Raw genomic sequence first — 25,677 nt, forward strand, 5'->3', positions numbered from 1 at the left:
GAACTGACTGAAATTATATTTGGAAAATGTTTAGGGAGTTAGAAAATTCTATAAGATAGAAGAGTTTTTATAGGTTACATGCATTGTTTTCAATCACAAACATTACATAATGAAGGAGGTAGTTTCAAACACTGGGTAAGGGCACAGACCCTGGGGCCAATTGTCTGAATTGGAATCCCAGCTCCTTTACTCCCTACTTGGGTAGCTGGGATTACAGGCTCCCACCACCACGCCCCGCTAATTTTTGTATTTTTAGTAGAGATGGGGTTTCAACATGTTGGTCAGGCTGGTTTTGAACACCTGACCGCAGGTAATCCACAAGTTTCTTGCCTTTTTTTTCAGGTGGCCAAGTTTCTTAACCTCTTTGTGCCCCATTTTCTCTCTAGTAAATTAGGATAATAATAGAACCTACCATAGGGTGGCTGTGAGAATTAAATGAGTCAATATTTGCAAAGCACTTAATGTAATGCCTGGTACATGGTAAGTATACTTAAGTATATAAAGAATTATGGAGCTGGGCATGGTGGCATGCACCTGTAGTCCCAGCTACTTGGGAGGCTGAGGTGAGAGAATCAATTGAGTCTAGCCTAGTCAACAAAGTGAGACCCCCACGTCTTAAAAAAAAAAAATTATGTGTAGAACCCTGGACATACACACGCCATGTGACCCAGCACACCCACAAATATACTACATTTTGAAGCAAAAGTGATCCTAGCAGCTTGTTTATAATAGGCAAAAACCTGGGAATAGCCCACAAGTCTGTCTACAATGGGATGGATAAATAAATGGTGGCATATATTTTCATTGGATGCTATTCAGCAATGAAAAGGAGAAAAACAAACCACAGCTACATCAACACCATTGAATCTTACAAATGATGATGAGTAAAAGAATCAAAGCACAAATACATACAGTGTGATCTCACTTAGAAAGAGTTCAAAAGGAAGCAAAACCAAAATATCTGTTTAGGAATGCACGTAGAGGTTGTAAAAATCTAATGAAAAATGAATAATAATTACAAAAGCCAGGCTCATTATTATCTCTGAGGGAAAGAGGAAGAGGGCTGTAGCTGAAGAGGGGCGCCATGTGTGCACACACACAAGCGCACGCCTTTGCGTGAGCACTGAGAATGCTCTCATTTTTGACCTGAGAGATTTTAGAATGTTTATTTTATAATTATTTATTAAATCATCTGCATAACTTTTCTGCACTTTTTTTATGTGTGTTGTATTGCACAACAAAAACTTTTTCAAGCTGCTATAAAATTCTTGTTTCTACAAAATTAACTACTTGTATAACCTCTTACAGTGTTGTGTATTCTGGCTCCAACTTCTTTGTTAGAATAAATTGCATAGGAGATATGCTGTGAATGAATTTCATGTGGTTGCCCTCATTGTAATGTTAGCTTGGAATTCTTCTTTCTTTTTTTTGATGTTTAGTCAAAACAACTAATCCATCAGTGGTTACACGTAAAGAAGTTTTGCATAAAACACAGTTTTTATTTTTAAACAGTCAATTATTGTTTACAGTATTGTCAAAAGATGTAGAAGAGAAAATATGTCTTCTCTACTACAGCTTTTCTTTAGTGGATCACAAAAAAAAGTTATTTCAAAATGTATTTCATTTATTGGAACACAATGTAGTAAATACTACACTGAAACAGAATTTCTCAAATACCATAAAGTGGAACATATTAAAAACATCTGTGCTTTCAGTTTAACCTTATAGTAAACTTCCCACATTGTTTAACTTGTTCAAATACTTATGACTGGAATTTTAGCAAAACTTCATGTGAATATTCTCAAGGTATTTGCTAACAAAGGAATGCAGTTGTTTTTTTCCATTTGTGTTCTATGTATTATTTTAGATATTTTTATCTTGGCAAGAAGAAAACTATTTCCCCAACAGTGTGTTGCTTTTTGACTTTCATTTTTAAGAAAGCTCAGAAGAGACTTTGTAGCATTTATTCTTGGTGACTTTTCTTGAAAGTATTGACTTGTATATAGTACACTACTTAAACATGCTAGAAACTTTATTGAGTTCGCCTTCAATACTTCGATGTTTAGTTTTTAAGTTGCTAGCTAATTGTAATCAGTTCAGAATATCATCGTCTATTAACTATAACATGCACTTAGGATGAAATCAATGTTAGCAAGAATGGTCGTAAATTCATACTTAAAACAGTGTTCTTTATAATCCATTATTATGGTCAACTTCTTGGCAAATCTGATTAGTCGTCGGTTTTTTACCTTGCAATGTGGCTCCCAAAGAGTGTCAGAAACATCAGCTTGGCTGGGTGTTTTTGCTTGTTCTTGCATTTTTAACACTGTCTCCCTTGGTTCCTGCTGTAACAGTAGTTTACTTAAATATCATTCATAAGTCCCCTTAGAAACAGAAACTGCAACATGTGGCAATATATTGAAAGTGAACAAAGGAGGCAGCCCTCCGGCTACCCCTCTCTGTGCATCCTATTGCTGCCATGCCCCCAGCACTCCTTGTGTCTGCCCACTTACTGGTCAACCTGGGGTACGAGCATCAATCCCGACATTAACTAGTAGTAAAGCTTAATTTCTTTCTCCCTTTTTTTTTTTTTCCGGCAAAAAAATAATGTGTGTGATTAGAAGTTTATTCTGGAATTTCAGGGATCATCTTCTGTACCCCACCTTGAAGACTCTGGCTCTAGATAAGTGGTCTTAAAAATTGCGTTTGTTTTTAACCTTAGAAAACCCATCTTTTTTATGAAAATGAATACGAAACTTTAATATTTTTTAAAAAGATAGCAATAAGACTGCTCTGATTGGCTTTAAGCTGACGTGTCAGAGTTCAGGTCTCACTGCTTACTCTTTTTCTGCCACCTCCTCAAGCTGGTTTGAAGATTCTTCTATGGAAACCTAGTTTTCCTTGAAACATAGTTGGAAAAAATCTTCTGCCAAGCCTAGATCTCTAGGCCTGCCCTCACCAACGCTTACTTCCTCTCCAGCTGTTAAGGAACCAAGACGTTTTTCAAAAACTGGTATATGAATATTCACAATTTGGGGACTAGTAATAGCCCACCGAATTACTTTACACATCCTCACTGTACTTTATGCTACATCTTATTTAGGGATAAGAACAGCTAATAGAGTAAATATGAAATGGTGGCATTTCAGCCACTAAAATATGAAAAAAATATTGTTTGGGTTGGAAGCCCTTCCTGTGTGTTCCCCAGTGACCTTGAGGTTGGAGGACACGTGATATCTGTTCTGTTAACACTGGTAAAATAAAATTTTTTAAATGTGCTAATGAGAGAAACTACAAATACATAAACCAAATAAAAATTTAAAATAAAAGGGAAATAACTTTTAAAAAGTGGTCATAAGAAAATTATGAAAAGATCTTTAAGATATCAGGAAATGGACCACCTGTGATATTCTTTTAGCCAAGATAAATAACACTAACTGCTGTAATAATTGACCTCAGAATGTCTGGCTCAACTCACTGAAGATCTATTTATCACTCAAATCACAGTACAATGCATGCTGTGAGGAGGCTCTGCTGTAACTAGTCATTCAAGGACTGGTTCCACACTGCAGTGCTAATAGCTTCAAACACCTGGCTTCAAGGTTGACCTGACTTCATGTGGTTGAGACAGGAAGATAAAAGAGAATGGAGAGACACACTTCTCTACTGCTCAGCAGGGATCATATTCTGTTGATGAGAACTAATCATGTGGCCCTACCTATATGCACAAAATTTGAGAAACGTCATTTAGCTGTCTTGGAAGAGAAAACAGGTTTGGTGAGTATGTAGCCAGGCTTTGTACCAGATACTCAATTTGTAGCTTTAGTATCACCAGGTATGACTCCAGAAATCTCTTGGGAAGCCTCCACCACTCTTTTTTCTGCCTGCTTTAATATAGAAACCTTCGTGCCAGCACTAACTTCATCTCTTGCTGTTCCTAAGACAAGCCATAATCTTCCATTTCTTTATAACTTTGCATGTGATGTTTGTCCAGTTCTTTCAAGTACTCCTTCCCTTCTAACCTCCTCTTCCTCCAAATCTAACAAACTCTTAATCTTTTAAGACCTAAGACAATGTTTACTTTATGAACTTCTATCTGACACAGAAAGCACAGATCTCTTCCTAACATTCACTGAACTTACCTTTACTTTGTACCTATCTCTTTCACTGACTGCCTAGGCCTGTGTCATAATCACTTAAGGAACTAGAATGTTTTCAAAAGGATTGAGTGTGCTAATATTCACAAACTAATTAATATGTCAGAGGCGTCTGAACCAGAACGACTCCATCTTGAGTAGAGGCTGGGTACACCGAGGCTGAAACCTACTGGGCTGCATTCCTAGGAGGTTAGGCATTCTTAGCCACGGGATAAGATAGAAGGTCAGCACAAGATACAGGTCACAAAGACCTTGCTGATAAAACAGAATGCGGTAAAGAAGCCGGCCAAAACCCACCAAAACCAAGATGGTGGTGACAGTGACCTCTGGTCAACCTCACTGCTCATTATATGCTAATTATAAGGCACTAGCATGCTAAAAGACACTCCATCAGCACAATGACAGTTTACAAATGTCATGGCAACGTCAGGAAGTTACCCTATGTGGTCTGAAAAGAGGAGGAACTCTCAGTTCTGGGAGATGCCCACCCTTTCCAGAAAAACTCATGAATAATCCACCCCTTGTTTAGCATATAATCAAGAAATAACTATGTATTCAGTCGAGAAGCCCATGACACTGCTCTGCCTATGGAGTAGCCATTATTTTTTACTTTACTTTCTTAATAAACTTGATTTCACTTTATGGACTTGCCCTGAATTCTTCGCTGGAGGTCCAAGAGCTCTCTTTTGGAGTCGGGATTGAGACCCCTTTCTGGTAACAAATTGCCTTAGCTTCTTAAGGTCAATGACCAAGTCTTATGTATCTTGGGATCTCCTATGCCTACCCAGCACAGGCTTGGCTCACCTATTCAGTAACTAAGGAAAAAATGAATAATTTCTCCCTTTCTGACACTTCCAAATTGTCAGCAACTTTGGTGTCTTTTCTTGTTTCATTTTTGTATTAATATTTTTATTTTGTCATAAAATATAACAATATTTACCATGTTAATCATGTTCTAATATTCAGTACACATTCTAGTGTTTAGTTAATAATGTTCCAGTGTTCAGTTCTATAGTTTAGTATAGTATGAACTATATATGCACCTCATGCAATAGATCTCTATAACTTTTTCTTCCTGCAAACCTGAAACACTATACCTGTTGAACAACCCCCCCTTTTCCCCTCTCCCCAGCCCCTGGTAACCATTATTCTACTTTCTGTTTCTAAGAGTTTGACTACTTTAGATACCTCATATAAATGGAATCACTTTTTGTGATTTGCAACTGGCTGATTCCACTTAGCACAAGGTCCTCAAGGTTCATCCGTGTTGTAGTTTATGAAGGAATTTTCTTCTTTTTTAAATGCTAATCATCCATTACATGTGTATACCACATTTTCTTTATCCATTCATCCATTCTAGTGTCCTTGTTTTTGACTTATGGGTTTCTGGAAGAGACTGATGAGAAAATATATTTTCCATTAACCCAAGAGAAAAAGTGATCCTGCATGCTGGAATTGTTAAGGATGGTTTAGGTTCTAGAGCCTAAAAGAGAAATCATAGAAAATGCAAAGGGAAATTAGATTTAAAAAAAAAAAAACAGTGACCACATAAAGAATGTCTCCGATTATATCCTCTCTGAGCACGAGAAACTATTAAACTACTTTCAACCGAGCAATAAGGGCCCATAATAAAAAGCTGTTGCCCTAGTTTTTTTACTGCCCTACTCAATACCCCCTCTTTCATACCCTCAAAATAGCTCAGTTGAGAAAAGAAACAGTCCAATTTTACAGAAGGGAAAAATAAATAGATAAAAGGATAAGCAAGAACTCTTTTCAACACAGAGTAAGGTACTGGTTAGAATTTTAATACTGTATGGAGGAGTCTAACCCCAGAGTAATCCCTGGCCCATTTTGGTGTTAGTAAGTGGATCCCAGTGTTCGCTTGTATCGAGGTAGTTTGAAGCACGTTAGGGATATTCATAGCCTTTACTTCAGTGCATTATTATGAAAGAATCTAAAGTATCTTTGCATTTAGATGATTATGTTTTCAGTTGGTCTGCGGAGCTATTATTAAATATGTGGCCATAACGTGTACAGAAAAATCTCCAAGTAAACTGGCATTTAACTTACCAACACGTTAAACCCCCATACATAACTTCCTTTAAAAACGATCACACTAAAAATCCCAGCATTGAAAATCCTGACGTTTTCGGTAAAATACGCTAAATATAGCTTGAAATAGTAAATAATCCCCCCAAGGCGACATTAGCAAATTAATTGGTGTGTGAACAAAGAACCTTTTCTGCAGCAGCATGAATGTTGCCTTTATTTTTTCTCAGAAGTATGATTTTAGAAAACAGCTGTAGCGCATGTTGACAAATGACAAAGCGGCAGACGTGGTAAAGCACTTTCGGTCAAGGCCAAGGAGGGGGGAAATCGGGTTGCTGGGGCGGCACTCGGGCTGGAATCCCTAGCTTCCCTAACCTCCTTTTTCCAGTCCGGAGTGAGCGGGGGCCCCATGGCCCCACCCCCCTTTCCTGGCTCTGGTTACGGCCTTGCGAGTTGAACAAACTTGCTGCAGTCGGATTGGCGGCCGGGAGCTCTCGGGCTGGGGCGTTGTATTTATTAATTTATATTCCGCGGCGCCCCGCGCGGGCTGCTCCTTTGTGTCCAGCCGCCGCCGCCGGAGCTCCAGGGCCTCGGCGGGGAGCGCGTCCCCCGCGTCCGCCCGACCCCCAGGGCCGGCACGTGCTGAGCCCGAGCCCAGTCCGCCGAGGGGGCGGAGGCCCCGATCTCGCCGACCCCCCTTCTCTGCCTAGAGGAGGAGGAGCAGCGGCAGCGGCAGCAGGAGGCGACAGCTGCCAGCCGAGGAGGCACGGCGGAGAGGGGACTGCGGTCAGCTGCGTCCACTCGGGGCTGCGCGGCGGTCCAGCGCCCAGCGATGTTCCCCGGCACTCCCTGAGTAGCAGCAGCTTGTCCCCCGCCCGCTAGCCCGCCCTGGTCCCCAGCTCGCTCGCTGGCTGGCGCGGCCCCGGCCCCGCTGTGCGTCGGCCCCGCCGCGGTGGAGGCGCGCGGGGAGGACGCGGCCAGGGATGAGCGGATTGCGGGTGAACTCGCCGCCCCGGGGCCCCGCGAGGCCGTGAGCCGCTGCTTTTCTCCGAGTCGCCGCCCTGCCCTTGGATTTGAGATCATGTACGTACGCGCCGCCGTCCTGCCATTGTCTCTCTCCAGCGCGTGCCGTGCGCCCCAGGGACAGGGGCTGGTGCCCATCCTCGCCGCGCACTGTCCTCCGCACTTCCTGTTCTGAGGGGAGACCCGCGCGCTGACCGTGTTTCCCTTCTCCCCTCACCCCCTCTGTCCGTGCAGGTCCATCCACATCGTGGCGCTGGGGAACGAGGGGGACACGTTCCACCAGGACAACCGGCCGTCGGGGCTCATCCGCACTTACCTGGGGAAAAGCCCTCTCGTCTCGGGGGACGAGAGCAGCTTGTTGCTGAACGCGGCCAGCACGGTCGCGCGTCCGGTGTTCACCGAGTATCAGGCCAGTGCGTTTGGGAATGTCAAGCTGGTGGTCCACGACTGTCCCGTCTGGGTAAGGAACAGCAGCTGCTCCGCGCCAAGGCTGAAGAAGCTTTTCTTTCCTTTTTTTTCCTCCCTCCCCCTTCTGCCCACTTCCGTGAGTGTGGAGTGTCCGCGTTACATGGGTCAAATTTTTAAACATTTTTGAGAAAATCTTTGGTCCTTTGTTTCACTGGGCAGGGAACAGCCCCGTCAGAGAACACTCTTAGGAAGATAGAAGGCCCCAGTGGGAATGTGGAGCACTTACTGGTACACTTCACGACTGTGGGTTGTCCCTTGGTAGGCAGCTGACAGTTAAATGTGCCAACTCCAAGGGACGGGGTCACTACGTTTCATCAGCAAAAAGCAGTGTTTTTTTATGCCTACCCTATGGGTGATAGTGTAATATTAGTGTTCTAAAAATACAGCCCTCTCAAAGCTCAACACAGGCAAAAATACTTTTCACTGGGACAGTTCAGAAATAGTTCCTCTGGAAAGCGGAGGAAAAGACAGGGACTGGGAGTTAATTTTAAATGACTCATTTATAACACTATTAATTGATCTCTGAAAACTTTTAATTTTAATAATGCAATTACTCTTTATGTATTAGCTGTTTGTCTTAGTGACTCATAAATCAGAAATAATATTACTAATGTTGCTTGGAAAACTTAAAAAAAATTAAAATTTGTAATAATTGAACAAAATTGTAGTGAAGTAGATAAATTATAGTCCGATTCTTGAGTGTTTAAGGAGAAAGGAACTTACTTTCTGACACATGTAAGTATTTTCAGTATACAATAACATTATGTTTGAATGATTTTCTTTCATCTTATTTGAAAATCTCCAATTCTTTACTGATATTGGAGTTATGTATGTTTCAGCTAAATGTTACATTTAATAACAGAAGAAAGTTAAGTGCCTGAAAAAATACAAATTTTCACTGTGTGAGATTTCACATTTAAACAGCAATATTAAAAAAACTGAATTAGGGCTATAGGAAACTATCACGCCATTCTAAAAAATGTGTAGAATGTACTTGGAAAAATTTCTTATGCAAAGTTCCATATAACAGAAAGAAAAGATCACTCGCTCGTGTAAGTTTTCAGTTAAAGAAGAAAGTTATGTTAATTTGGTAAAATAAAAAACGGGCCTTTTCAATTAAGAGATGCTATTAAACCCCTAGTTATGACAGTGATGACGCTGTTCATGAGAAGTATTGATGGAGAACCTACTGGCCAGAGTCGATGCAGGCAAATGAAACATTTCTTTGACTTGGGCTCTTTCGTTGTGAAAGATCTTACAGCCTAAAAACATAACGGTTCAACATGCAGTTGAACAAATGTTTAGTGAATCCAGTAAATGTAGAGAAAATAAAATTAGCTACATTAGGTTGTTAGCATTGCTTTCCCTGTATTTAATTTGAGCTGTTAACACTTTCTGGTTTATATTGTTAATTTCGCAAACAGCAATGCTTGTGATCCCATAAACTTTGTCTAGTTAAATGAAATCTTCCAAATGGAGAAAATAAGCACCTATAGTACGGATTTTTGCCGTATTCTGGTTGTTATGGTTTATCTTGCTAATCACTTTTTGTTTGGTTAGACTCTGGCCCTGTTTAAGGCACCAAGTTTGTAACCAGGTACAATTTTCTAGGTTATAATGATCTTCAGATATGAGATTCCATTTCTAGAGTTGTTCTTTATAATGTGCTTTTCTTCACTTGGTGGTAAGTAAAGCCCATCAGAGATACTAAAGCTGATTGCATTAATCAACTGTTATTTGACGTATGTACGGAATCAGAATATTAAATATAGCAGAGCAGATAGAGTATAGCCTTTGATATCAAAAGGATCTGATTTCAGATTCCCACATTGCCATTTCAGGTCTGTGTGTCCTTGTTAAATCACTTACTTTCTCTCAGCCTTATTTTCCCTATCTATAAAATAATCTGCCTCTTGGAGCTATGCTGAGAAGTGAATGAGAAACTAGCATGTGTCAAGTTCTAAGTATAGAGGCTGGCATTTAGTAGATGCTCTATAAGTGGTAGCTAATATAAAAATAAAGAGTTATAACTTTAGTATAGTTATGTATCACTTATATTAATACTAAGCAAAAGTAAGATTTTCACAGGTCATTCAAGATTTATACAACTACAGTACCAGTACACTGGGGCACCGATGTTCATACTTCATACATGCAGCCCCACAATCAAGTAAAATAAAATAGTTTCACTGTAGAAATTCAGATTTTTTTTTTTAAAGATGAGTTCAATTCTCCAAATGTGGCTCCAAGCCTTGTGTTGCATAACCCCCTAGAGGAAATCCTGGAACTGATTTACAAGGGGTGGGAGAATTTGATTTCCTTCATAATTCTAGAAATCTTTGGAGTATTTTCTCTTTGACATAGTTTGAGAAGAGATGTGTTGTTGTTGCCTTGAAGTTGAAACGAGATAGCTGTGTTTCTCTCCCCTAGTTCTGTTCTATAGATCCTTAGCCTTACCCTGGATCCTTGCCTTATATACTTGGCAGTTTTAAAACAAATGTGCTGCAGATTCATTAGACGTAGCATATTATTTAGTATGTCTTTCTCTCTCTTTCCCATCTGTTTTTTTGATGTGGTACATTATTATTTCATTTCACGTTTCTATATCTTTTACTGTTTATTAAAAATATTCCACAAAAAGCAGTGAGGTAGTTTAATAGATTTACAGTTTTCTTTGCAGGGTTTGAAGCTCTGATTTGGATTACAAATGAAGTATTTATAGTCTTCACCTCCTCAATCCCACAGAGTTAAAGATGCCCAGACCCATTTTTTCATAACATTTTCCCTTAAAGGTCCTCCTCTTCCCTGCATACCTCTCCAGTAACTCTGGAATTTTGAACTATTTGGAATTCGAAAAGCAGCTACTTTTGATTTATTCTCTCAGAGTTAAATGGCTGCTTAATATTGGCCCCACTTTTGTTTAGTTTTTTATCTCATTTGCCTTCCTTGTTATACTTACGCACTCTGTTATACTTGTATACTTTGAATTTGAACGCTATAACAGATGCAGTTGGAACTGAATCGGCTGTGTGGTTTGGGATTTGGCAGTTTGAGAGTTCTGCTGGGAAGCTTTCCCATTTTTTTCACTGTGTCCCACTTCCCTTCTCCCCCCTTGCACCCTCTACCAAGTTCCACCCTTTGCCTTTGTTGTTTATAGTCCATATTTTGCCTTTTTTTGTTGTTTTTTTTGGTTCTTTTACCTCCCTTCAAAAATACTATACGCATCCCAGTTTTGATAGGGTATTCATGACAAAAAATTCTGCAGTTCTTGTTACTCTGAGTGTACTTGTGGGAAATGAGTGGCTGGGAGGGTATGGGGAACTGGGGGAGGCACTGATGAGAAGAAGCTCTCTCTTCAGAAGGGCATTGCTGTGTGATACTCCTCCAGAATGTGCCATCGTAGGATAAAAGCTCTGTCACATAGACCTTGGTTGGCTGATTCAAACACTGTTAACCCTGTTTTAGACTCATATGTCAAAGTTTGAACTTTCTTAGCTCGACAGCTTTTGGACCTGTTAGTCACACCTAGCTATTTTCTTAATCTAGCTTTATTACATCCTAGAAGTATGTACCAAAGGCCACATAAAAGGACAGATGATTAATAGTTAACTAGAATGTGAGAAGAAAACTACTTGCACGTTATTTGGTAGTGGAGTTAAGATACCTAAAGATATTTTCCTCACATCACTATTCATACAGAAACTGAAAAATTATATTTAAAATATCAACCCAGGCCAGGCACGGTGGCTCATGACTGTAATCCTCGCACTTTGGGAGACTGAAGTGGGCAGACTGCCTGAGCTCAGAAGTTGGAGACCAGCCTGAGCATCATGGTTGAAACCCCATCTCTGCTAAAGTACAAAAAATTAGCTGGAATGGTGGTGCACACCTGTAGTCCCAGCTACTCAGGAGGCTGAGGCACAGGAATTGCTTGAAACTGGGAGGTGGAGGCTGCAGTGAGCCGAGATCGCACCACTGGAATCCATGCTGGGTGACAGAAAAAAAATCAAAACATTATATTTTTAAGGAATAGTGTTTGTAATAAATTACTTACTGGCCCCAGTTCTAAATAAATATAAATGTTATTAGCTGTAGCACAAAAGTAAATATTTCAGAACTAGAAGAATTTATCCTGAATTTTTAATTTATGTAAGCAAAATACATGAATTGAAAATATATTCCTTACCATGTTAACACCTTGTAATACACAGTATCTCTTTTTTTAATAAAGGAATTTCTCCCTCACCCCACATTCATACTGTGTATATACAGTACTGTCCAAAGGATGGATGAAGTTGAAAAGTATACATGAATTTTCAAAATATGAATAAAGTATATGGAACTTCACAGAATTTAAAATGTATTGCAGTTCAAAACACTGAAAATCCTGCAGTGTCTAACTGGGTCACAGGAAAACCTTTGAAGCTTCGTTACTCATACTGTTGCTCTTCCATCTAATGCCATAATGTTACACTTTTGAATTTATGAGGTGATAAAAATATAGTGTAATTTTAAAACAAAGGGCTTATTTTTAAGTGCAAATAGTGAAAGAGGTTGCTTATTTCATCTGACTCTCAAGAATTCTCAGGTTCTCCTGTTTAACCATTATATAATTGTCCAGGCTACATGAGTAAGTAAACATTTTTAAAAAGAGAGTTGGCAGACTGCAACACTTTTAATTTTATGTGGTTACTTATTTTAAAATAATTTTTTATGAATTCCAAAAATTAATGTCATAAATTATTTCAGGATTGATTGGAAGATAAGTAGACTAAAGATTGCTATTTGCATTTTGGTTTAGGACATATTTGACAGTGATTGGTACACTTCTCGAAATCTAATTGGGGGTGCTGACATCATTGTGATCAAATACAACGTTAATGACAAGTTTTCATTCCATGAAGTAAAGGATAATTATATTCCAGTGATAAAAAGAGCATTAAATTCAGTTCCAGTAATTATTGCTGCTGTTGGTACCAGACAAAATGGTAAGTATTTAATATTCTTTTTTGTAGTGAGCATGCAAATATTATATATATTTTAAATAGTGCTAAGTTTATTAATGGATAATAGGGTTTGTTTTTGAAAACCAAAATGACTTTGGTTCAATGCCAGCTGCTATCGCTTCATCATTTGATACAATAAAAAAACAACAAAGGGGAGGATCATGAACTTCTGCTGTGATTCCACTGGGTGCAAATCTGTCTTCTAAATGGCTCTTCCACAGTAGTGATGGAAGTCAGCAATTGTATTATTTTGACATATGAGAGGTATTAGGCTGATGCTGAGCCCTAGAAAACTCTTTTTGATGATCTGAAGGTCTACCCAATTGGGAAGGATAGATTGTTCACATGAAGATGTGGGCTTGGGAGCAGGATTTTTAGGTAGATAACAATGAGTGAGCTGGAAACACTGACAGTGCTGCCTAAAAGAAAGGATTGCTTATTCCATGGCTGATAGATTCATTGGGTTCAGGCTGCTTCAGCCATTGCTGCTGTGCATATTATTGTCAGATATCTTAGGGCCAACTCAGGATTCAGTTTGGTTTGGTGGTATTTTACAGATCTTCTTAGTGGTATTTCCTAGTAAAGCTATTTTTAAAATTTTATTTGTACAGATTATTCTAAAAACTTTTAAATTGAGGTATTGCAAAGTAAAGGACATAAACTTTACTCATCTTAGAGTGCAGCTAAATGCATTTTTACCTATGTATGCAGCCGCGCAACCCACACAGATCAAGGTATAGAACATTTGCAGCATTTGAGAAGGCTCCCTCACGCTCTTCCCAGTTAATAATGCTCCTCCTCAGAGGTAACTGCTATTCTGACTTCTAACAATACAGATTAGTTATACCTATTTCTGAACTTCATACAAATGAAATTATATGGTATGTAGTAGTGTCTTAGGTTAGGCTAATTTCAGTTAGCATAATACTTTTGAGATTTGTCCATGTTGTGTTTATCTGTAGTTTGTTCTTTTTATTACTATATATTAGTCCATTGTATGAATATGCCATAATTTATTTATCCATTCTTCTTTTGAAGATGCTTAGGTCATTACCCAGGAGCAGGATTGCTGGGTCAGAGGGCAGGTATATATATAGCATTAGTAGATACAAGTAAGGCAGGCATGACCTACCCGTGACCCCATATCCCCTCTACTTCCCTATCTTTCTTTTTATTTCTGGTCATGATTCATAAAAGAGTTATCTGCACTTCCCGAGTCCATTTCCTATTCATTCTTCAGTCCACTACAGTCTGACTTTGACTTTCACAAGTACACCAAGTTTTTTCTTACTCAGGGTCTCCAGTTGCTGTGGTCTGAATTTGTTCCCCAAAGTTCATGTGATGGGCACAGTGTTGGGCAGTGAGACTTTAGGAGGTAATTAGGGCAAGAGGACTCTGCCCTCGTAAATAGATTGATGCTATTATCTTTAAAATGGGTTAGTTATCATGGGAGTGGGCTCCTGTAAAAGGATGAGTTTGGCCCCCTTCTGCCCTCTGTCTTGTGAGCTCTCTTGTACTTCTGCCTTCCACCATGGGACGATGCAGCAGGAAGGTCTCACCAGATGCTGGCGCCTTGATATTGGACATCTCGGCCTCCAGAACTGTGAGAAATAAATTTCTTTTCTTTATAAATTACCCAATTATGTGGTGTTCCATTATAGCAGCACAAAACGGACTAAGACATCACTTATATCCTCGTTAGCCAAATTTAATACACTTTAATAACAATTATCTCTTATTGAAGAGATAAGAGATAATAATACTTATCTTTTATTGAAATTATTGAAACATACCTCTCCCTCCACTTAATAAAGCTACTGGTTCTTTTAACTATCTGTCTCCTTTACCTTTCTCCCATCCTCCCACACACACAGTGGAATTGTTTCCCAGGGTTCCATCCTTTGACCTCACCTGTTCTTACTCTTCAGCCAAACCATTAACCTGCTAATCTGTTGCCCTGGCTTCTCCTATGTAAACACTGATAACTGTTCAGCCTGTCTCTCTGGCTTTAGTCTTGCTCCTGACACATATCTCCATAGACATCATCTTCCTCTGGCCAAATTTCCTGTCTTGGTGAATGATGCCAATCCTATCCACTCACCCAAACAAGAATCATCCTAGACCCAGCCTAATTCCCCATATCCAGTTGATTAAGAAGCCCTTTTGTTTTTACATTTTAAATAAATCTCAAACTCATTACTTTCTCTTCATCTCCATTGGATTTCACATTCTAGTCATTTAGTTATTTGTCATGGTGGCCTTCTTTTTGGTCTCTTTAAGGGATGGTTTCAGATTTTGTAGGGCCTCAAACTTATACCATCTGGGAGGTCCTTCATAAGGAAAAAAACCCACAAAACAACAGATACATATATGTACAAACGTAAATATTTAGAATGATAAGTGAAAGCACAACAAATTACAACTAAAAAGTTGTCAAATACTGCAGACATTTTAAATATATGTGTATATTTTTGAGATAGGGTCTTGCTCTGTTGCCCAGGCTGGAGTGCAGTGGCATGATCATAGCTGACTGCAGCCTGGACCTCCTGGGCTTGAACAATCTCCCCCCACCTCAGCCTCCTGAGTAGCAAGGACTACAGGCATGTGCCACCACACCCAGCCAATTTTTTTATAGAGATGAAATTCTGCCATGTTGCTCAGGCTGATCTCCATCTCCTAGGCTCAAGCCATCTGCCCACCTCAGCCTCCCAAAGTGCTGGGGTTACAGGCGTGAGCCACCACACCTGGCAACAGATCTTTTTAACAGCCTGATACTTCTTCAACTTTTCTTATATTTTTTGGGAGACCATAGTTTTTGGTCATCTCTTCATATGATAACCACTGATAGGTTATGGCTGTGTCCCCACACAAATCTCACGTTGAATTGTCATAATCCCCATGTGTCATGGGAGGGACCTGGTGGGAGGTGGTTGAATCATGGGAGCGGGTTTTTCCTGTGCTATTCTCATGATAGTGAGTAAGTCTCTTGAGATCTGATGGTTTTATAAAAGGGCAGTTCTGGTCATGCTCTCTTGCCTGCTGCCATGTAAGATGTGACTTTGCTCCTCCTTCACCTTCCACCATGATCATGAGGCCTCCCCAGCCATATGGAACTATGAGTCCATTAAACCTCCTCTTCTTTATAAATTACCCAGTCTCAGGTATGTCTTTGTTAGCAGCATGAGAACAGACTAATACAACCACTTTATGATATTTTCTACAGAGACGAGAATGATAATCGTTTTTCTTTCAGCATATTTCTTCTCTTTCCACATCTTTCTGGTCCTGGGCACCAGAGTTTGTGTTGTATTCCTATTTCAGCTCAGGATTCTTGTCATGACACCAAGTAAGTGTGCACTGTGGGTGGCAGAAGCATTTCTAAAAGTCATATGTGTATTAGGATAGTTATCAAACACTCAACTATACATGGAAGTGACTATAAACCACAAATAGTTCATTAACCCTAAGGTTAAATTCCCTTTAGCAGCATCCCATAAATGCCCGTAGTTACTCCAGAGCTGCCTGATACAAGATGAAGTGATTTGGAGTGGAAAGAGACAATAGTCTTGACTAAATATCTTATTTTGCAAATTTTGCAAAAGAATATGACCATGTGAAGATATATTGCTCAGGTTCTTCCTGGGGCTTGGAAAGGATCCACAAGAAAAGAGTCTTGAAGCTTGAGCTTCATCAGCTTTATGGTAAATTGGCCTCTGGTGTGCTATTCCTGGTTTGTCTCTTTCTGAAATAAATTCTCTCAGAATAGTCATCCTAGAATACAAGTCAGATCATGGCACTCAATGCTTTGAATTCCTTAAGAACTTTCTTCTTTGCCTCTTATTTTGCAAAATTTCAAACCTAAGAAAGTTGACAAGAATAAGACATTTAACCCTAGATTTTATAAACACACACACACACACACACTTTTTTTTGGCTGAACTATTTGAGAGTAAATTGTAAACATTATGAGATTTCTTTATTCCTAATTACTTTAGCACGCATCATCTAAGAACAAGGCCATTATCCTATTAAGCCTAATACAATCATCAATCAAGAAATCTAACATACTATTACATTTTTACTATTATTTAAGATATAATCCGGCCGGGCTCAGTGGCTCATGCCTGTAATCCCAGCACTTTGGGAGGCCGACGCGAGTGGATCACGAGGTCAGGAGATCGAGACCATCCTGGCTAACATGGTGAAACCCAATCTCTACTAAAAATATGAAAAATCAGCCGGGCGTGGTGGCAGGCGCCTGTAGTCCCGGCTATTCGGGAAGCTGAAGCAGGAGAATGGCACGAACCCAGGAGGCAGAGGTTGCAGTGAGCCGAGATCACGCCACTGCACTCCAGCCTGGACGATAGAGCGAGAATCTGACTGAAAAAAAAAAGAGAATCCGTATTTACATTTCCCCGGTTGTTTCTCTATAATGCGCTTTAATAGCTGGGGCTTATTATTGTTGTTTTTTTAACCAGTCCAGGATGCAATTAAATATTACACATTGCATTTAGTTGTTATATCTCTCAATTCTTTTTTTTTCTTTCTTTTTTTTTTTTTTTTTAGGGACAGGATCTTGCTGTGTTGCCTAGGCTGGTCTGGAGCTCGGGCTTAAGCAATCCTCCTGCCACAGGCTCCCAAGTAGCTAGGATTATAGGCATGCATTACCACATCTGCCTTCTAATCTCTTTTAATCTGGAGCAGTACCCCCAATGGTTTTTGGGGGGAGGGACTGTGTCTTTCATAATATTAACATTTTTAATGAACCCAGGCCCTTTAGTTTGCGTAATTCCTTCATTTATGATAAATGTGCTTGCAAAATAGTGATGTTTCTATCATTCTTCCTATACCTATTAGTTGATATTCTTCTGTAAATGGAGCTTTCCTTTTTCTTTGTTCCCAAATTTTTCTCTTAGAATTATTATGATTCATGGATTTGTATTTTAAATTCAGTATTTTATAATCTGTTTTGATTATTCTTTTGGATGCTCACATTGCTCCATATTTGCTTGCAGGGAGTCATTTCAAACTACCTCTAATCAGTTTTTAGCCCCTTCCTTGTTTTCTGGCACAAGATATTCCAGGCTCAGACTTTGCCTATCCCAGTCCTAGAATCAGCCATTTCTTCAGGGAACTCTCATTCCTTCTAGGGGGCAATGATATTTAGAAACCAAGGTCTGGGCTCTAGGATGCTCATGACTTTAGGTGTCTTTACTTCTGCACCCTTTAATTGGCTAGAGCCAGGGATTATACTTTTTATTTAAATTATGGGCGCTGATGCCCTTATTTCAGTCCAGTATTTGTATCTCATTTCAATAACTTTTTCTTGTAAAATCTTTACCTGAAATACAAGATCCTTCATGAGGTAGCCTCTGACTGTTTCTATAATCTTGCAGGGCACAATCCCCTGTCTTATGTGTCAGTCACACTGAACTACTTGAAAAACTTAATGTCTTTCTTTAGGTCTAGTAAAGTCTTAACTGTGTGACTTCCGATATCACCATCCCTCCATTTTCTCTATTCTCTTCTTTTGGGACTCTTATTAGACTGATGTTGAAACTTCTGGATCTGTTCTCTGATTCTTTTATCCTTCTTTTATATTTCTTATTGCTTTATTTCTTTGTGTTGCATTATGGGAGAGTTCCTTGGCCTTTTCTTCTGGTTCACACATTAGTTCTGCTGGGTCTGTTCTGCTATTCTGCCTTATTAAATTTTTTATTTCAAAAGCTTTTCATACCAGATCTCTAATGGCTGCTTTCATAATTTCTTGTTCCAATCTTAAGGATGCAAACTTTTATTTAAAAAAACTCTCAGGCCAGGCGTGGTGGCTCACACCTGTAATCCCAGCACTTTGGGAGGCCGAGGTGGGTGGATCATGAGGTCAGGAGATAGAGACCATCCTGGCTAACACAGTGAAACCCCGTCTCTACTAAAAGTACAAAAATTAGCCAGGTGTGGTGGTGGGCACCTGTAGTCCCAGCTACTCGGGAGGCTGAGGCAGGAGAATGGCATGAACCTGGGAGGCGGAGCTTGCAGTGAGCCAAGATCGCACCACTGCACTCCAGCCTGGGGGACAGAGCGAGACTCCATCTCAAAAAATAAAAAAATAAAAAATAAGTAAATAAACTCTCAGGATAATTAATGATGCTTAATAATTCAGTTTTGATTTTTCTATTAAGTTTGGTTTTAAGACGACATTATAAGTCATTCTACTTGATGAGATTTTATTTTATGGTATGGATGTTTCTTAAACATTGGGGAATTCTTAATTTGCCTACTTTTGCAGTTGACTTTCCTTATTGGATTGATGCCTTCCTCTTTCTCTGCCTAGCTGCTGTCTGGGGATGGGGGTGTAAGTAGGAAAACACCCAGGATCAACAGGCCTGGCTGCTTCCACTGGGGTTCTCCCACTAATCACCAGTCATTTGCCTTTGGGCCTCCTCCTCCTTGTTGCTCCCTGCATTGTTGAGCAGGGAGCACTCTGGTTGTGGCTGCAGTGTGAGCCTCTACTCAGAGCTTCAGGAGGCCTCTTCGGTCCTGTGCTGCCTCCCTTCATTCTCTCAAGCACTCCTAGTTTCTGGGCTGATGAAGTTTCCCCTCTAGTTTTTGAGCATTGCTGCGTATTCAGTCCTTCCTGCCTCCCTCCCTGTCTTTCTCCCTCCCTCTCTTTCTCCTTCCCCCTTCCTTCTTTCCTTCCCTCTTCCCTCCTTCCCTCCCTTCTTCCCCCCCCCCCATTTTTTTTTTTTTTTTTTGAGACAGAGTGTCACTCTGTTGCCCAGGCTGGAGTGCAGTGGCACGATCTCAGCTCACTGCAACCTCCACCTCAGGTTCAAGTGATTCTCCTGCCTCAGCCTCCTAAGTAGCTGCAATTATAGGTATGAACCACCATGCCTGGGTAATTTTTGTATTTTTAGTAGAGGTGGAGTTTCATCATAGTGGCCAGGCTGGTCTCGAACTCCTGACCTCAGGTTATCCACCTGCCTCAGCCTCCCAAAGTGCTGGGATTACAGGCATGAGACAACACACCTGGCCCCTCTCCCCCTTCCTTCTTTCCTTCCTCCCTCCCTCCTTCTTTCTTCTCTCCTTCCCTCTCTTCTTTCTCTCCTCCCCCCTTCCCCCTTTATTTCATCATCTCTGTGATTTGACAGGGAGGGGAGATCACAATGTGGGCTTAGCTTTCCATCTTGAAACTGGAAATGAATGTTTTCCTTTCTTCTCACATCCAGTCCCCTGTATATGCTGTATTCTTAACTGTAGTGCCCCTCTACACAGCCCCTATCATATCAGCATAGCAAATTCACACTTATCTTTTAAATCATTACACTTTCTGTGAAGCCTTCCATAATCCCCCCAGACAGTTAACTTTCTCTCCTCTGTTCTGTGGTGGCTTTGGACACCTTTATTTCAGTGCTTGTTATGTTATATTATAACTGTTTGCAGTCATGTCTATCTTCTCTCAGTAGACTATGAGTTTTTTAATCATTGCATTTTTATATCCCTGGCACTTGATGTGTGGTAGGTATTCACTAAACGTTTATTCAATGAGTGAATGGTTTTATGGATGATCTAAGTAAGTGAAAAAGTCAATTTCACTAACAAGATGAAATTAATTTGCCATACAAGATGTAATTACAAAGTAATTACAAAGCTAAATCTGGCTATTCAACTAGAGGACCTTTATTGGCTTCCCCCCATCCATCCCTTGGAATACATGAAACTGTGCTGGGTGCTCTCCTGGTAATTCCCTTGGAACTCTTTTTACCTTTTTGTTTGTTTGTTTGTTGTTTTAAATAGAGATGGGGCTGGCCACGGTGACTCACGCCTGTAATCCCAGCACTTTGGGAGACTGAGGTGGGATGATCACTTGCGATCAGGAGTTCAGGACCAGCCTGGGCAACATGGTGAAACTCCATCTCTAGTAAAAATACAAAAATTCACCAGGTGTGGTGATGCACACCAGTAGTTCCAGCCACTAGGTAGGCTGAGGTGGGAGGATCACTTTAGCCTGGGGGAGGCAGAGGTTGAAGTGAGCAGAGATCATGCCACTGCACTCCAGCCTGGGTGACAGAGGGAGACCCTGTCTCAAAATAAATAAATAAATAAATACAAATTTAAAAAATAAAAAAATGGATATGGGATCTCGCTGTGTCGACCAAGCTGGCCCCCAACTCCTAGGTTCAAGGGATCCTTCCACCTCAGCCTCCCAAGTAGCTGGAATTAAGCATACGCCATCATGCTCAGCTTCTTGAAATTCTTTTTAAAGTTAAAAAGAATTCAGCAAATATAATCCAGTCTCATTTCTTTCCTTTGTTACACATATTTTTGACAACCTTGACCCTATGGATGTCTTCATCATACTTGGCTCTGAATAAATTTTCGGCTTATACTAAATATTGAATCTATTTTGAAAAGAGAATTTTTTTTCAGAATGTGCTTAGAATGTATTCATAGCTTTAAGCTCCCAAAGACAGGCATCCTTTCAGTTATTTCTGACGCTCTGGTAGAACCTGGTCCTTTACTAGGCCAGAAGTTTTTAAAAGAATTTCTAAAACTTCCAAGCAGTGGCAATGTTGTAAGAATTAACCTGCAGTTTCCCAAAGCCACTACTTTTCAAAGAGATGTTATCCATTAGAATGTCAGAGTTACATTGTGCTTGCTTTTTAAAAAATAGACAGCATTTTATGATAACATCTTAAGCATATAAGGGAAAAAAAGACTATAATGTTAGCTAGAAGTGTAGCACCCATTCAGAGTCACATGACCATGCAGCACCACAATTTAAAATTAGTTTGAATCCTCTGCTTGTTCCTAATTAAATGGTTAATGTAAATAAATTTAATTCTGAATCGGTTCTCCTGCTATAACCAATACAAGCCAGACTTCTACTTGGACTCTTAGATCATATAGCTGATTGATATTGAAGAATATAGGAATGGTTCAAAAGAGAACCACAAAGTAACTATTTAGAAACAAAAGCCTCTCAAGAAGGTTTTAAGAAGTAAGATTTTAGAATCCAGATAAAGGGTAGGTAGCTAAGTGGCAACATAGTTACAGCATAATATGGTGTAGAATGACTAGACATTTTTTCCTTTCTGGCGAGTGAACAAAAACAAATGTCTTCAGTGACATAGAAGAGATACAGGGGCACTTTCTAGGAACGTGTGTAGGTAAGTTGCTTACAATCACACACAGTGGAAAAACCACCCCGCTAGCATAAACCTGAAATTAGTTGTATTTTCTCCCTCAAATCAAGATTGTTAAAGATTATTTTACATTGTGTTCACTTCACTTTTCCACTTGAAACACTCTTGTCTCTGCTTGATTTCTGTCCAGAAATAAAGTGTAATAAGATGATCTGGCTACCCACTCCATTCCATCAACATAAGGAGACCTTTGTAGATATAAGAAGGCCTCTGTTTTCAGAAAATCAAAGGCACTGTTTAGGAAGGCTTTGTGAAGAATGTGAAATACCAACATGTTATTTTTCAAGATAGGCTAAATTCTGTATGAAAACTTAATTTGCTCCAAACTTAAAATGATCTTAGAAAAAGTAAAAGTAAAATCTCAAATTAGAATTTATGGCATAATTTAGAGAACTCGTTTAATTTTTAAATCACTGTATCTTTGGAATCAGTAATTCTTTACTAAAACTATATTTTTATTTTTCCTTTTGGTGTCACTTTTATTATCAGGTAGAGCAAGTAGCAGTATTATGATTGTTTCTCTATCTCTAACCCACAAGGAGACTTGGAAAAGTCACATAACCTCTCTGAGCCTCAGTTTCTTCCTCTGCAAAATAAGAATATGAATATATGACTTTTGAGCTCCAAAATGCTTTCAGTGAAGCTAAAATTATCTAAGCCATGTGTGTCTGTGTGTACGTGTATGTGCATTTTTACATACATGGTATGCATATGCACTAAATATATTTAGCATATACCCAATATTTACATATATCTGCTCCATCTGTATGCAATTCATTCACAGGGAAGTTGCTGCGTATGCGATGGGGAGTTGCTCAAATGTCGTTTCAGGGCCAGTGTACTTACTCCCTCCATTATTGGGGCTTGTTGGCTGCTGCTGGTGCACATCTGAGCCCCTTTCCATGCCTTACTCTGTGCTGATGGGAGCTGCCTTGCCCAAGTTATGCCTGCTCCAGGGGCTCAGCCCTTGTCTGATTACTGGTCGATTTAAGGATAGGATACAGCTCAGCTACCTCCTTTCCCCAAGGAACAACTCTAAAAGGCCATCTAAGCTCCAGAGCCCCCTGTAGGATCAGCTTTGGTCCCTGTTCCAACAGTACTGCAATTCCAATTTTCCCTCTACCCAGTCCCGCATTCCTCACCCCCGAGGAGAAGCTTTATTCCCAAGATCACTCCCCAATTAAGCTTCTCCACACCACTCTTCATCTTAGAGTCTGCCTCCCCACGGGAAGCCAATCTACAACAACATGCATTTCTAGAAATGGATTTACCCTCTTTTGATCTGGCAGCCTTTTTGAATGGTGACACATCTGATGTTGTGGTCACGATACATAACAAATCTGGCCGACAAATATGGAGTTAAACATACGTTTTTAGCCTTACTAGGGATGTTCTTATAGATAGATTGTTCTATCACCTTCCTAGCCATAGATCTATACATGGTACAACTGTGAATTTTGGGACTTTCACTTTTTGAGTTAATACTTTTTATTTCTTCAGTTTTTAATTTTTTAATCTTAAAGGAAAAGATAAAGAATGATTGAACTTGTTCTCTGAAGTTGAATGCTTTAGAGTTTAATGATTGAAATGTCTGAATTAATAGGAATGTACTCCATATGAAGTTTACAAAGAGAGTGACAATTTTGTTGCCTGGAAAATCAGGTCAAATTGAAGGTTCTGTTACAATAAAAGTATGAGTTTTACTCAAACTTTGTAAATAAATTTTAAGTTTATTATATTAAAAAAGCAAATCCACTGTTTTCCATGCTCTCCATGGCAATCAAGTTGTTACATTTATCTTCTTTTCTACTGGCCTAGAAATACTGATATTCAGGATGTCAAGGTTGTGTAAAAAGAAGCAGGCCCACGAGTACTGGTTGTTTGTTAATACCCATTCACCTACTTTTAAGTGTTTCTATTTTCTAAAATACTATTTATTATTCTTGCAGTGAATGCTTGTTTGCGGACCTTTCTATGGTGATTGACACTTTGTGCTCAGAGTTTAGTGGGTAGTGGATATACTGAATGCTTTTGAGCTGTGGCTCTGGTGTGAGCTCTTAGTTTGTTGTTTAATGTTCAGATTGTCTGTGTACCTTTTTTTTTCCTGTTTAATTTCAAAACTCTTTGTTTTAAAATTTGTTTTCTCAGAAGAGTTACCTTGTACATGCCCACTATGTACCTCAGACAGAGGGAGCTGTGTTAGTACAACTGAAGGGATCCAACTTGCGAAAGAACTAGGAGCGACCTATCTTGAACTCCACAGCCTTGATGACTTCTACATAGGAAAGTATTTTGGAGGAGTGGTAAGTGGAAATTCCTATTAAGTATAAAGTTATTTGTCAGGTTGGCTCTTTAGGTATTTTCTAGAACATCAGTTAGAACTTCAGATTTAAGAGCATGGTTTGTCATACTTAACCTTGAGAAATAAAATGAGAGTGAGTGGCAAAGGTTTTATCAGAACAAAATTATAATTTTATTTTTCTCTCCAAATGAAACCTTTTCTATTATCTAATATTATATTTTGGAATTTTTCATTTGGTGATCTTTAGTAGTCTTTGTTGTATGTATCAAAAGCATGTTTACTTAACCAAACCTGTGATGCCACTTTTAATAGTCATCTTTATACAGCTGAATGAGCCTGGCAGCCTGAGCCAGCAGGCCCTGAAAGTTCTCTTTCATTTCCATCTACTAGTTGGAAAGAATGATTTTTCTTCCTCTGTGTGTGCTTTGGCAGAATTTTATATCCTCCTAATCTTGTTGTAGCTCAGACAGATTCAGAGGAACTACTTATACAAATAGCTGCTTGTTGGAAATGTGGGAGCAAGTTTGCTTGCTTGGTTGCAGTGGCGCATACTGGGTTCTGCAGTCATTTTGGTGCTGATCTTAACACACAGGACCTCCCATATAGTATTAGGACTGTAATGTCCTTGGTGAATACTGTGGAGTTGTATCATTTAAGAATTTGCTGACATAGAAACTACATTTCCAAACCTCTAAGAAGCAACTCCTCTCAACAGACAAATCTGATATACACGGATGAGAAGTTAAAAGCAAAGAAAACCTACCTTAAGCAGCAGCACTTTGGCATCCCCCATCAGTTCCCTAGCTCTTCACCAAGTACTCTTTCCAATATGCCCCAATATTCATTATGTAAATTCATGTTGAAATGTTGAGGTTCCACAGATGACTACAGAAGTATCATTTGTGTAAATGGGTAAAATAAAGACCAAATATAAATGCTGCCAATTTCCATCAAATATAAATGGCTTTTATTCACTCGGTAATATAAAGAAACATTAATATTACAATGTTAAGGAAGATATGCTCACAATATTGATATTATTGATGACTGTGAGAAACTTTTGTTGCACTCATTTATAGTGATGAGCAGTGAGTAGAAAGGTGGATAAGAGAAATTTAATCTTCCTGTCAAGCAGATTATATTCTAGTGGCTTTTTAAAAAATCTTAATTTGGCGAAGAATGGTGCATTTCCTAAAATCCTTGGGGAGCTAGAGAGCAAAACGATGGTTTGGTTTTGCTGATTGTGAAGGTTCATTTGTCAGATAGTTTTATGCGTTAGATTTGGTTTCATTTGTTGAGGGGAGGCCGTTGCCTTGGAAGCCAGAGGTCTCCTTGCTCCCTGTTCCAGGATCCTGAACCTGAAATTCCCAGGATCACTCTTCCCACCTTCCCACTCCCACTTTCTCTCCTCTCTTTCTCTTCTTGTGGCTCCTTTTTTCTCTTTCTTCCTAATATCTAATGTTGCAGTT

At 39.5% G+C, this 25,677-nt stretch overlaps 2 protein-coding genes across 5 annotated transcripts in view; one reads left to right on the forward strand and one right to left on the reverse strand.

The window, feature by feature from the left end:
- The window catches only part of LOC129492668 (endogenous retrovirus group S71 member 1 Env polyprotein-like), a 27,901-nt gene extending 21,284 nt beyond the window's left edge, over window positions 1-6,617 (reverse strand). Inside the window, exon 1 of the mRNA XM_055297881.1 lies at window positions 6,582-6,617. Coding sequence (XP_055153856.1) covers window positions 6,582-6,617 — 36 coding nt within the window. The remainder of the gene's footprint in view (window positions 1-6,581) is intronic.
- RHOBTB3 (Rho related BTB domain containing 3) overlaps window positions 6,458-25,677 on the forward strand; it is an 87,148-nt gene continuing 67,928 nt past the window's right edge. For 2 of the 4 annotated variants that reach the window (XM_055233373.2, XM_055233374.2), the window contains exons 1-4: window positions 6,459-7,289; window positions 7,464-7,689; window positions 12,499-12,685; window positions 24,055-24,209. In XM_055233373.2, the coding sequence (XP_055089348.1) occupies window positions 7,288-7,289; window positions 7,464-7,689; window positions 12,499-12,685; window positions 24,055-24,209 (570 nt within the window). In that variant the 5' untranslated portion in view covers window positions 6,459-7,287. Of the gene's footprint in view, window positions 7,290-7,463; window positions 7,690-12,498; window positions 12,686-24,054; window positions 24,210-25,677 lie in introns of all 4 variants that reach the window. The other 2 variants (XM_063612380.1, XM_055233372.2) reach the window with 2 other exon arrangements.

The sequence above is a fragment of the Symphalangus syndactylus genome, chromosome 11 (assembly GCF_028878055.3).
Source record: "Symphalangus syndactylus isolate Jambi chromosome 11, NHGRI_mSymSyn1-v2.1_pri, whole genome shotgun sequence".
Lineage (NCBI taxonomy): Eukaryota > Metazoa > Chordata > Mammalia > Primates > Hylobatidae > Symphalangus > Symphalangus syndactylus.